Source organism: Ixodes scapularis, unplaced genomic scaffold (genome assembly GCF_016920785.2).
Source record: "Ixodes scapularis isolate PalLabHiFi unplaced genomic scaffold, ASM1692078v2 PGA_scaffold2__306_contigs__length_199485367, whole genome shotgun sequence".
Classification (NCBI taxonomy): domain Eukaryota; kingdom Metazoa; phylum Arthropoda; class Arachnida; order Ixodida; family Ixodidae; genus Ixodes; species Ixodes scapularis.
The window spans coordinates 183,043,279-183,056,675 of NW_024609857.1; the positions used below are offsets into that span (position 1 = coordinate 183,043,279).

General features: G+C 46.6%; 1 protein-coding gene across 1 annotated transcript; it reads left to right on the plus strand.

Moving 5' to 3' along the window:
• The first annotated feature begins 781 nt into the window (after window positions 1–781).
• LOC115330580 (translation initiation factor IF-2-like) lies at window positions 782–13,048 on the plus strand. Its single transcript, XM_040222730.2, has 9 exons — window positions 782–984; window positions 3,377–3,487; window positions 4,830–5,010; window positions 5,081–5,128; window positions 5,263–5,316; window positions 5,622–5,993; window positions 7,864–7,940; window positions 11,108–11,327; window positions 12,894–13,048. The coding sequence occupies exons 1-9, from the start codon at window positions 913–915 to the stop codon at window positions 13,040–13,042; spliced, it is 1,284 nt and encodes a 427-aa protein (XP_040078664.1). The 5' UTR covers window positions 782–912; the 3' UTR covers window positions 13,043–13,048.
• The last annotated feature ends 349 nt before the right edge of the window (window positions 13,049–13,397 follow it).

Below are 13,397 nucleotides of genomic sequence, written 5' to 3' on the forward strand. Positions count from 1 at the left end.
TTGCTGATTCTTTGGCGTCCATCTACTGACTTCAATTTGTTCCATCTGGCAACACTGAGCGACAAAGCACAAATCCATAACAAAACGCCGCAACCACGCTGCAACCGTCGTTCTGCGGACACAGAGACCAGCCGCAGCTCGATTCAATTTTTATCTGGAACCCTGGATCGTTCGTCTATTATCTTGTGATTGAGGTGCCGTGTTGTTCGCAGTGACCGTATCTGAGAACGCGACAGGACAAACAATGTTTGCGTATGTAAAGTATTCGGATGGTGGACGCCTAATATTACCTGCGTCCCTAATCCGAAGGTTTAGTCCTAGTGACGACCAAGACTTCAACCCAAAGACCAAGTACGAAGCTTTTCGGGTATCCGAAAAGGGGGAAGACGAAGGATTCTACGAAGGTACGGTGGAGATGCTGGGAGGTATGTATTTTACTGACATATAAACCTTATGTTAGGGAGCTCCGTTGAAAAATCGCCGGTTCGGGAGGTCTTTGTTCAAGCTACGTACTGTACCACGTGAAGCTGGGCGCGAGCGAGCTTGATTGAAGGAAAGACCAGGGAGGCACTCACTTGATCGAATGACGTTTTAGCGAACGCCCCACCGAATGACACTTCAGCGAATAGTCGGACGCCGCGAAGCGGCGTTTTCGGGTGGGCCAAATGGGTTCACATTTTTGTATTGAGCCGCCGCAGACTCGCGAAGCGGCGTAAACCGCAGCACGGCGGAGGGGTTAACGCGCGCCCCCGTTATTCGCTAAAACGTTGATTCGCTCAAATGTCGCCGTTCGCTAAAATGTCATTCGCTCATGTGATATGGACCCAGCTTGTAGCATTTTCCAAAAGCAATTAATGCTCTCTTAACTTCCTTGAAATCGTTGCAGCAACTGTGGAGCTGCTGGTGCGGAAAATGCAGAAGGCTAGGGCTGCCATACCCAGAATACTGGACGGCCTTCCAAACGTTAACACCTCCATGCAGAAGGTAAGCCCATGTTTTAATTAAGTTAATTTCCATATGCCATCTAGCATCTAGTTAATTTCCATATGCCATCTACTGGGAATGCCTAGCATAGCTAGGCATTCCCAGTAGACATTTAAATAGACCTCAGTGCCACCTATAGTCCCTTACTAAAACCCAAATCTTCTGTTTGCCTCCTGACTAGAATTATGAACAAACCCAAGTTAACTCTTTCATAAACTGCAATGAAACAGTGAAAAGGATTCTTCTCAGTAACAACAGAGCAGCAGCACCAATGAGGTAGAGGGCCTTACCACTCATTCACACTGGAAGCGGATCCACGTTAGCAAAGCGGTTGCGAACACGGATCCGCTTCCAGTGTGAATAAGCGGTTAGAGCGATAAGCTGGCAGCTGAAAGTGACCCCTGATTGGCCATGCCATGTCACGCTTTTTTTTACCACTAACACGTGACCTAATACTTTTTTGTCTAGATTTTAACAAAGTACCGTGCACAAATAATTGCTTATTGATCTTTAATAACGGTACCGACGAGATAAGTTATGCTTAGTTCGTTCTGAGTCCAACATGTGCTTTTACGACGAAAAATTGAGGAGCTTCCCAATGCCTCCGCTAGATGCCGTCAGCTGCGGTGCTGTATTTTGGGTTTTTATCATAGCTAGACACTGATCTCTGCGACTAACGTATTAAAAAAATAGTTTATCATATTTTTTAGAGATTGCAAAAGAAATCTGCTTGGTTTTGTGTAAAAGCTTCAGGATTTGGTACGGTCACGTGTCTTCTCAAAATCATACAACATGATGGCAGCCAAGTGGGGGGTCACTTTTGCCGGGTGAACGGAATACCAGTTTATTGCTCTAAAGCGCGAAACACATGTACGACGAAACCGTCCGATCCGACGTGCGGACTGCCCGAATGACCTTCGGGGATGAGGGTTTTCGTAGCACCGGAGAGCGTTGAAAACCCTCACCTCCGACCGTCTTATTGCCTGATCGGACGTCGGATCGGACGGTTTCGTCATAAATGTGTTTCACGCTTACGCCCCTCTACCTCGTTAGCAGCATGAACACAAATGCTTGAATCACTGTCGATGTACAGTCAGCATGGAATGAAACCTGTATGCCGGAACGTGTGGCCATCAACACAGGCTGCTCCACCTGGAGGGCTCCTGAGACCTAGTGAAAATGCGCCGGGGTGCGGATCCTACAAAGACGTGCTCGACCCTCGCACGGCGCGTCTGGGGCTTCTACGTTTCGCCGGCGGCGCGCTGTGAGCGCCGTCACTCAGGTTGCTTTTGTGTCGTCGCACTGCCGCATGAAAACTAAGAGTATGGCCGTGCCAGTGACAAATTTTATTTCGCACCTATGATGTTTCACTATTTCTCAGAAACCGCGTGCGGCAAGTTGTTGACTGGAGCCTCTGCATAGTTCCGGTGACACGTCGTCAAGCACTACGGGTCTTCTGTGCACTAAATGTTTCAACTTTTCTTTTCGCCCTTGCTATACACAAAGTGATAATTAATGGGAGCGCTGGACAGATCGGACCAAAATCTGAACAGAGTGACGAATTGTTCAAGGCTCAAGGAATTAAGGAAAATGTTTGCTGAGTGTACGAGTTGGTAGACCTGCATTATGGCATTTGGAGCGAGGCATACAATCCTGAAGAATATGAGAGGTTAATAGACGAGCTCTGGGAATGGACGTATGGATGTGCTCATATATTATATACTAAATATTTGTAGTAGCAACCTTCAGTTGGGTGTCAGCACTCGTTATGTGTCGCAGCTTGTTCTGTCTCATATGTCGCGCTGTTTTGCTATAAGTATGGCTAACAATAAAATTATGAGAGGTATTACAAACTATAAAAACTGCACGCCAGGAGGAAAAGACACCATGGACGTGCTCTGCTGGCGTGCGCGCAATCAGCTTGCAGCTGCTTTTAGCATCGATGTTCTCGCGCCGCGCGGAAGCCGCAGGTGTCGATCTGGCGACAGTGCGGCGACATGAAAGCACCCCGAGTTACGGTGTTTACAGCGCGCCACTGGCGAGAGGCGGAAGTCTCAGACGCGCCGCATGAGGGTAGAGCATATCTTAGTAGGACCCGCCCCCGGCGCATTTTTATTAGTTCTCAGGGGCCCTGCAGGTGGAGCAGCCTGTGTCAATGGCCGCGCGTTCCGGCATTCGGGTTTCATTCCGTGCTGGCTGTACCAGAGGTGGCTTACAGTGGCTAGCCAAACCGCCTGCATGTAGTTGGGAAAGGCCACTGCTAGATAACGCAACTTATGTAAAAGGGGCTGTTCACATTCTTCAGTAATTTCTGCTAGTTTAACTGAACTTTTGTTTCTTCTGCCTCTTCAGAAACAGCACTGTGATATAATACGCTAAAATTTCCCCTCAGGGCGGCTCTCAGATGTCTTCAAAAGCACAAAAGGCAAGGAAACTTCAAGCACATCAAATTGCCCAGGAAAAAATATATAAAAGTTTCAACGAAAGGGAAAAAGAATCGAAGGTAAAAGTCATTTTAAGAAAATATCGATTTTTTTTTTTTACTTTTAGAAAGTGACAATGTATTAGTGATGGACTGGATCTGCCAAAGTACGAATTTGGCAAAGTTCGGCAGATGCCCAACTGCCGGAGCAAAACTCAACCAAAATTGGGCAGACATCGGTGCGATTGCGACAAATGTTTAGGGTTGCACATCTCTCCAAAACTAAACGGAACTTGCATACTCTGCATTACACATCTGAAACTCCTGATTCTTCCCATCTTCCTATACTTCATCTCACAAGTCGGCCTCAGTGCTTGCAAAGGCACACTTGCGAAAGCGTAGCTTGGCAGGATGTTTATACTTTGCATGAGCAGTCGCGCCTACAAGGCACTTTAAGAAACCACACACTTGCACCCATGCCTTTGCCAGGGTTGAAGACAACTTGTGAGATGAAGTATAAACTTTCACATCCTAAACACAAATTGGCATTTTACAGATTAGAGACAAGGTATTGAGAATGTAGGACGCACACTCGCATGTGAAGTTGGTGTTGAGTGAAAAAAACTTGCCATGATCACTATAATATTGTTATATTTTCTGCTGGAGGCTCAACTGCTGTGTCCGGGGCACACGGGGGACTGCGACGCGTAGAGAGAACGAGAGTGCTTTCTGTACATGTGCAGGCTTGCACTGATAACGTCTCCAAATTGAAACCAAAAGCACTTGTATCGTGACTACTGATGCAATTATACTCTAGACCAGGGGTTCTCAAACTTTTTTTTCCCACGGGACTTCAGCAAGCCTCAAAATTTGCAGCGGAACCCCCACCCCCCTCCATTTTTGCCGACTGAGAAGGAACAGAAGCACAATCGTAGGCGATCTTGCCTGTTTCGCTTCTCACATATCCCCATATCAATTGCAATGTCAGTACAAAGAGGTGAAGGCGCTTTGCACGATCCAGGCTCGCAGGCGTGCGAGGCAAGACAGTCTGTGGGCAGGGGGAGGGAGGAGGGTGCAATTTGGATGTTTGCAGAACCGAGGAGATCAGCTCGCGAAACCCAGTTTGAGAACCCCTGCTGCAGGCTATCAATTTATTTAGCAATCACAATGTTTTTAACATTCACCTAAGACCTTTCTGCCAAAAAGATGCCCCCTCAAACATCAACTTGACAGTTGGACAACCCAGCTTTTCTGCCGAATTTATGTTGATTCTGTAAAGCGCAGCGATATTCGGCATTGCCCTATCTGTGTAAAAGATCTTTGGCTTTGCCGCATCGTTGATTGGGCAAAAGTTTGGTCCATCACTAAAATCTATATGTAATGCTCATGCCATGAACCAATTATCGACTATAACTCGTTTTAGGGAACTGCCACAAGAGACAACAAGAGGAAAAGGTTTGAGTCTTTCGACAGCTCGGATGAGGAGCTCACTTCGACGGAACAGTTGCATCAGAAAGACATCATGATTGCGCAGCTGCGCAAGCGCCTGAAGGACGAAAAAGATTACAGTAGGCGTCTGGGCCTCGCACTACTGGAGAAGATCGGTATGCTTGGCTGATACCATTCTTTGGGTTCTATTTATTTGATAATATTTTTTCTTTTTACATTTTTCAGAGGTTGCCCGCACAAAGCCTTCGGGGAGTAAACACCTCATGAGTGCAGGTAAATTTTTGCTTGAAACATTACTTTTAATGCACCGTTCAAAAATTGTTTCCCAAGGAATGAAAGAGACGCCTTCTTGATTGTGTATAACCATTCGGCATGCTCAACTCTCCCAATTGTTTCTACTTTTTTAGCTTCTCAAGCTTCCAACATCAATGTCGCACAGATACCCTCGACGTCCCATTCAGGTAAATCTAAGGTTCATAACATCGTTGGAAGACCATAGGAAAGCCACATTTGCATATTCAAGGCAAAACATATTGGGGATGACCTCAAAGCATGCCGTAGCTCACAGCTTTTCTGTCCTTTTAAAGATATAGTGAAGGGTCTCTACAATGCAAGAACTGCTTCATCTGATTCTAAGTAACAGATATGAGGTCTCCACCACTCCCTTTTGCTCTAGCACCAGTGCCAGTCGCACTCCCACCCAGATTGCCAATGTTTGCAATGGCACCAGAAGCAGCCTTGTTTCCAACACTTGCTGCTGCTCCAGTTGCAGTTCCTGCTTTGGCTTCTCCACCTACCCCGCCAGTGGCCCCAGCCCCGTTCCCACCACTTGATGCTGCACCAGTAGTAGCACCAGCACCAGCCCCGCTTTCCCCAGCAGCAGCTGCAGCCCCGTTCCCACCCCTTGATGCTGCGTCAGTAGCAGTGCCAGCACCAGACCCACTAGCAGCCCCGGCCCTGCCACCGCTTGTTGCTGGGCCAGTAGCAGCCCCAGTACCAGCCCCATTTGCACCAGAAGCTGCCCCAGCCCCATTCCCACCACTTGCTGCTGCACCAATCGAAGCCCCAGCTTTGGCTCGACCCCCCGCCCCAGCAGCGGCTCCTCTTCTCCCTCATCTTCAGGAGGTTGAAAATCTAGGTAAATAGAACCATCAAGGGTCATATTGCAATTATGACCTTTGGGTGAGCTTGTGGAAAGGTCCCCTTTTAAAGCATGGTGGAACTGGTTCCCATGATTCCTTACAGCAGGCATTTACAAAACTTGCTTAGTTAGTCTTTTTAAAGGACACATGCAAAGGAAAAAAACTTTTTTTTTTTAGACAGCTTGATGAAAAAAGGCTGTCATAAAACAATTTTACAACGAAGAAAAAATATTTTTAGAGCTATATTTACGGCGCTATACGAATTTGCAGTTGGCGCTCGCGGGAGCCGCCGCTAGTCACGTGGTGGCCCGTGCGTCGCCGCCGCACGGTGAGTGTTGTTGGAACACCGCTTCAACGCGTTTCTCCACGCCGCCGCTGCCGCAAAAGTTTGTCTGCTTCGGGGTGCCGCCGCCGTCTGACCGGCGCACAGGTCTATCACGTCGGCTTGCGCATTCTCAGGAGTTTCCTTTGGGCTCTAAAAGTTACTTATTCATCTTAGTTTTTTGTTATACTTCAAACAAAGATGAATAAGTTACTTTTAGAGGCCATAGGAAGCATCCGAAAGAGCGCAAGCACCACGTGACAAATATGGGCCCGTCACGTGATAAGCAAGGGACACTTTTCCGCGGCGCCCACCGGCGCCAACTACGAATTCCTATAGCGCCGTAAAAATAGCTTTAAAATTTTTTTTCTTGGTTGTAAAATTGTTTAATGACATCCTTTTTCCATCTAAGCTGTTTAAAAAAATTTTTTTTTTCCTTTGCATGTGTCTTTTAATGTTTTGTCAGCTCTTCCTCACTTTTCCTGCACATTGACGTTGGGAGGAAGCACATTGTTGAGTGTTTCATCAAGTGGATAGGAGTTTCATTGATGGGCCCATTCATTGTTTCCTATTCATAGAGACTAACTCCCAGAGTGCTTTTTTTAGGCTAGGAGTTAGAGAGAGAGTATAGATAAGGACACTGGGGGAGGGCTTTCTGCCAGGCTGAGAGTGCAGCTTGCACTTCGGCCCTTACGGTTTAAGTACAGTAGAAATTAACCTTTGAGGTTCAAGTTAATAGATTTTGAAGATGAGTGCAATCAGGAACACAGACTCCTATTTCCACTGTGCCATATCACCCCCTACATTTAGCAGATTTCAATCACCTTGTTTGTTTGGTACTTCTAGGGAGCCTTCATGTGCACTTTGCTAGGGTGATGCCACCTTTTGTAATACCGCTCGCCGACAAACCAACAGCCATTTTGGTTCTTGGTGATAATCCGTGGGGCTTATAACCCCCCCGGAAAGAAGCACCTTATCTCACAAGTTCGTAGCAGCGTTGTGGAACCCACGGAGGGAGGAATAATATTTCCCCCTCAGATGGGAAGACCGATGGACACAAAGGCCGCTTTCCGGCGCATGGGGAAACATTGGGGAATTGTAATAGACCGTCTTAGGAGCCCGCTAAGCACCCGGATAGCGCTCCGTAATCCGCCACAAGACCTTGAACTATGCAGACAAGGCTGGCGGCGCGCATGCATTTCTGCGGCGTTTTCTTCACGGATACCGTAGTGGAGGAGGAAAACGGGCTACTACAATTCCCCAATGAGAGGAACAAAATGGCGGTGGAAGAGGGTGTGGGAAACGGAAACAGTCAGTTGGCATTACTCTATGTGAAGCACACATGAAGGCACCCTAGGTACTTCCAGCCTTTTTCAATTACACTTAAAAGAACAGCATAGCTTCCTCAATAACAAGAATAAACTGGAATGACCTTTTAAGGTGTCTATTTCACATCATCAGCGAAGCAGCTGATTCAAAACAAAGCCAAATAGTGTCCTTGCTCAATTTTAAGAGTGCCTCGTCTTTTTGTGTTTCATGGACAGGACATCAGCCAGACATGAACGCTGGAGTTCGGGCCCCACGCAATCTGCCACCGTTGTACGAAGTCTTCCAGGGGAATGTAAGTGAGGTTAAATTTTGGTTAAAGCGTGCGTATCCTTTAAAGGGGCGGTGCAAAGAATCTTGTACATGTTCAAAGTTTGTGCTTATACTGAGGTCACAGAATGTAGTTCTGCTGACCCAAGGAATTGCGCGTAATGCGTGATGCACTTCTCAGCGAGCGATATTAAATTTGTAATCAATTAGTGAAAATTTGATAAAACATTAATCAATCGCCTGAATTTGCTGGGCCATGGCCGACAATTTAATAAGTTACGCAAATATCTGCTCTTCTTTCGAGCAGAAGTCGCGATGTGGCAAACTTCTTTGCCACGTATTCAATGCAGGAGGAGCTAGGTGTCCGTTGCTGACAACTGCTTGTCAGCAAGTGTTGAGTCACACTTGGTTAGAAGCGTCGGTATCGGCAAGCTTAATATAGCTAAAACAGGTGTGTGGCGCTTTGCAACACAACTGTGCACATGCACAGCTAAGATGATACCACGTCATTTGCTCTGGTGAATACAAAAGCTTTTCTACAAAAGCCTCCACAAATCCGGGAAAAAAAAAAAAAACAATCTGAGGTTGTGAATGGCCCTGACGCACGCTACGCAAGCTGTAGTGTGGAACTCGCGCTTGTTTCTGACCATTTTAATGGGTTTTAATATAAGCAAAAGCAACTTTGAGGTGCTATCATTGATTAGAAAGATCACTCCCAAAAACATCATACACATGTGTTTAACAAATAAAATTTTAATTGGCATAGATGCAAACTAACGTATCCACTCCGTGCTATTACATAGCCCGTCGTCTGCTTGCATCCTACCCGCGCCGTCACAGGAGAGCGCCCATGAGCCACTAAAACATCTCGTCACCAATAGAGGTTCAAATCCTCAAAAATAGTATGGAGCTGGCCCAACACCTTCTAGATACAAATAAGGCCTGTGCGTCACGTCACTTGACGTCGCCTCTGGGAGGCCCTCATGGGCGCTGATAGTATACAGTGCTGCGTCAGCGTTTGGCTGGGACTCCCGTCCACTCGCTGAGGGCTCTGGTCGCAGTCGAACGCCAACGCAGCACTCGTATCCAGCATGTGTTTTTGTGGTTTCCCGGAGGTAATGTCTTATCACATGATGTGCAGGTATTAATTGTATCTAGGAGCTGCTGGCTGATCATAGCGCAATATGAGAACGCTCCTTGAAAGCGTCTTAAAGGGGCCCTGCAAGCACTTTTTTACTGGTTTTTAATTTGCACCGAACCTGAGCGCACTGAACGTAGTAACTTAGTGAAACTTTTCTTTTCTCGAAGTTCGCTTTATTTTAAAAGTTATAGGAAAATTAAAATTACAAAAACAAGCAAAAATTAACCTCCCTCATGACGTCCTTGGTTGCTTGAGTGGCCGTGAACTAGAGGAGGGGTAGTGGGCATCGCAAGCGCTCACGGCTGCCACACTCCTTGTCGACGGCGCGGGAGGACGCCACTAAAGCATGTTCTGGATAGGCTGTATGCAGCGGGCAGCCAGAGCGGCTGTCATTGCTTTTGCTGCGCGATTAAACGCTAATTCGGCATGACACTTCATTGGCCACAAACGATAGCAAACACGGGGTAAAGATCAGTTCAGAAGGGAAGCCACTTCGAATTGCCATACCGCGAAACGGCCAAACCTCTAAACAAAGCTGCTCTTCGAACGCCTTCGGAACGCTCGGAGCCGGTTAGATCCTCCTGTTGGTACGACCGCAGTGCCTCCGCATACATTCGGACATTTCTGTGTCGGCGCCTGATCCCACTACTTCTTTCTAGTATGCGCCGCTTTTTCCACCGCTTGGTGGCGGGTATGTCGACGGGCCATTTCTTGTTTCCGTACTTTATAAACTGCATTCATATCTTTTCTTATTTAAAATACTGAGCAAAAGCTACTTTTATAAATAATTGAAATGGTTTGCGCCACTTATATTTTGTATTTCGACTAAAAAGAAGCTTTTAGCGGCTCTGACCAGTAGTAAGCCCAGGACCACGGACGTCAGATTTTGCGCACTTTCGGTACCGCGGATCGCCCCCGTCGGTGGAGGAGGTTTCCGCGTCGTCTGGTTAAAATGCGATGCACTGATATTTAGTTACTCTCTCCGTGCCCGCTGGCTTGCCCGATTTTCAAGAGACGTAAAAACCGCGAAAAAGGTTGACGCTTAAATATGATTGCAGGGCCCCTTTAAGTGCACTGGCAAACCAATCGTACTGTTTTGTAGGGAGCAAGGGACTCTGGCGGTGGCGTAGCTAGGCTATCCGGCACCCTTATATCTTTCATCCCTCCTTTTCACTTCAAGAAATCGCGACCAACCAGTAAAATTACTTAGGTGGCACGCCCCTACGCAACAGGGGCGCCTGGTACCCGGGGCCCCCCAGGTTGCTGTGCCGCTGGACCCTTGCTCAGCCATATCACAGCAGCAGCCATTTAACCTTTCAGAAGTGTTTACCTTTTAGCAGGTTGCTCGTAACATTGTGACTATGGCTGCGTTATTGTCGGGAAGTTTATAACCCGGCCGACGTGCGAGTTTCAACTGGGATGACTGAGATTCTTTGGTGATGTATTTGTGCGCAAATGTCTTGATAGCGAAAGTCTTCCTGTTCTGCAACGCCATATTCGACAGCGGTCACAAACTCTGAACTGCGCCAAAAATTAAACTAGCAAAACCAAGAATTCTGAGCAGAACAGAAATGCACGCATGCACCAGAGAAGGAGGTGAAACGAACTGCTGCAAAAGATTTAACTCTTTTCAAGTCTAAAGTCATGCCCAGCCAGGGGAAGGCGCCGCACAGAGAGACAGATGAAAACAAGATGAGCAAAGCCAAAGAAAGAGGGTGGTCATTTTTGGACGTAACACCGGGAAGGCGAACACTGCAAACGTGAAATTAGTACTGTTGAGACCGGTTATAATAAAATAGCGGCTACAGTTGAGCGATCACGATTTTCCATTCCCTTTTTCACTTAGTTAACTGACGTTAGTTATAACAAAATAGCGAATATATCGAAGTGATTTCCGACTCCCGTTGACTTCGTTATAACTGGTCTCGACAGTACAGTCATTCTCATGAGAGTTGCACGGGACATGGCATTAATGAGTATAGCAGCCCGGAAGATATCAATGACGTTCTATTGTAGAATGTACCCTTTATTCTTGTACGCATTTTCCTCAGATCCACCTCGGAGACGAGGTTTACATAGCGGAGCAAAAGATGAGGCACCTCATGAAGCTGCCTTCGGACCGGCGCTTCACGAAAGATGTGATGCGGTGCCTTTGGACGGCTGAGCAGCTGCAAGAACGCAGTGTCACGGGGCAGGTCAGCCGCCGGCTGGTGAGGAGTGGAGGGGTGGCCAAGCAAGCCCTCACACCGAGGAAGGTGGCAGCAGTGAAAAGTAAGTTTCAACTTTCTCGAGTGAAAATATTGTTTGGTTTGTCTTGTCAAGATTTAGACTTCTAATCTGAAGGTGCCTATGGTGATGTTATTTTATCAAGTTCTCTTATGCTTGAGCCCAAATTTCTTGAGAAATTTGTGCTCAGAAAGGGTGGAAACATGAAAATGTTTGGCATGTTGTTGAATGCAAGCATTGTACAACGAAGAAATCTGAAATATTGATTACCATGATTTGGAATAGGAAACACAATATCTAAGAATTGATATCAATATTATCAGCACATTGGCATAAGACTTTAAAAGTAGCTGCATAACATGCAAGTGGAATGTGAGATGTGCTATTATGAGCAGAATGAGACACAGCCGGAGCATGTGCTGTTCACACTTGTGGCACTGCCTACTCAAAACAATACATAGGTACGAAAAGCCTCTATTGGCATCTGGCTGTCCCCATGCCCCTTGCGTTTTGCACCTGTTCGCTTAGAACGTACGGGGCAGAAATCATATACGCAGGAGGTCAAAGGCCTGCTGTTTATATGATTTTGAAGGATTGGAATTAGCATCTTTGTAAGCTTTATTAATCTTCAAGCTATTTTCTTGGAGACTGTTGTTCATGTTGTTAATAGCTTGTCTGAATGGTCTCAGTGAGTGACTTGTGAAAAATTCCACCCGCTGGTAATCTCTATTGTGACCAACTGCACCCGACTCCACATTTTAGAAAAGGGTAAGCCCAATTAGCAGTGTATTCATTTGTAAAAGATGCCCTCGCAAACAACAAATGATGATAATCTAGTTACAGTATCGAGGCAATGAATAATTAATTCACTTTAGGCTAGAAACATGTAGTAATGTTATTGTGAGCTGTACTTTAATATGTTTAACAGCAAGCGCGTAGAAACTCTGAGGAAAACAAATTGACATATGCAGCCCTCAATTTGCATTCACATTGGCTATTTCAGTGTTGGAAAGGATCATTTCCATAATAGGATGCATATCAAACTGAACCTTTCAGCAACCCTATTTGGCACAGCTATGCTAATGATTCAGCCGCCAGTGTACACTGCACCCCAAACTTAACGCCGCAACTGGGATCCCAAACATTGACCTCGTATCGGCTACTTAATGTTGCATTTGTCACCGAAACATTTGGAATGCCTTCTCAGGATGGGATAGAAATCGGGAACCCTAGCATTCTTCAGATAGTTCAATCGGCCACAGCAGAGACTGTCAGAAAGGGAAAATGCCGTGGCGGCGTTAAGTTTGAGGCGCACTGTACTTACAGCTTCAGAGATCCTCTACCGCAGTGGTTGCGAGTTGCATAGCAGGCGACAGACTGTGGAGGCAAGAAGGGGCTAACAGCAGGGTCCTTTCACTCCTAGGCGTCGCTTTGCGTTACTGCCGCAAGACTGGCGCCACATGTAGGATTCGCACGCACTTCCTTCCATATTCCCTCTCATACTGTTTATAATATTTGTTATTTGGGACATTAGTTCCACACCATTTTAGAACAGGTGGGTGCAAATAAATCTGCCATGGTCCTAATTATTGATGTTCATTTTTCTTTCAGATGCCTTGCAGTACTACATCATGCACCACCGAAACCCCGACACCCCGGAGGAGGCAGATGACGTCAGCAACCGCCTGGCATGTCTAAACAATATTATGACAAATTTTTTATCTGATCTGGGCCGCCCCAGCAGGCGTGTCACTCTGTAAAGTGTTTTTTTTTTATCGCAAAAAGAAAAAAAGAAACTATACTTCGTTTCAGCTTCGGTCCGAGCGCGACCGATGTTATGAACCGAAGGGCCAATCAAACAGCGTAAGAGGCACAGCGTCATGCGTGCTCTCTGCAGTTGATAGGTCCAGCCGGTATTCGCCGTCTCTCTGTGCGCATTCCTCCGCCGGCTCGTCCTATCAATCGCAGAGAGCACGCCATGACGCTGCGCTTTTTGCGCTGTTTGATTGGGCCTTCTGCTTATAACATCGGCTGCGCTCGTACCGAAGCTGAAACGAAGTATAGTCAGGGCAATTTCCGTGAAGCATTTTTTCGGGGCCGTAAAGTATGTGTTTT

Excerpts from the sequence above, each read along its gene's own strand:
- LOC115330580 (XM_040222730.2), top strand. The coding sequence starts at position 913 with ATGCAGAAGGCTAGGGCTGCCATACCCAGAATACTGGACGGCCTTCCA. Across the intron at positions 3,488-4,829 it reads AAAGGGAAAAAGAATCGAAG|GGAACTGCCACAAGAGACAA; the intron begins GTAAAAGTCATT and ends AACTCGTTTTAG. Across the intron at positions 7,941-11,107 it reads ACGAAGTCTTCCAGGGGAAT|ATCCACCTCGGAGACGAGGT; the intron begins GTAAGTGAGGTT and ends CATTTTCCTCAG.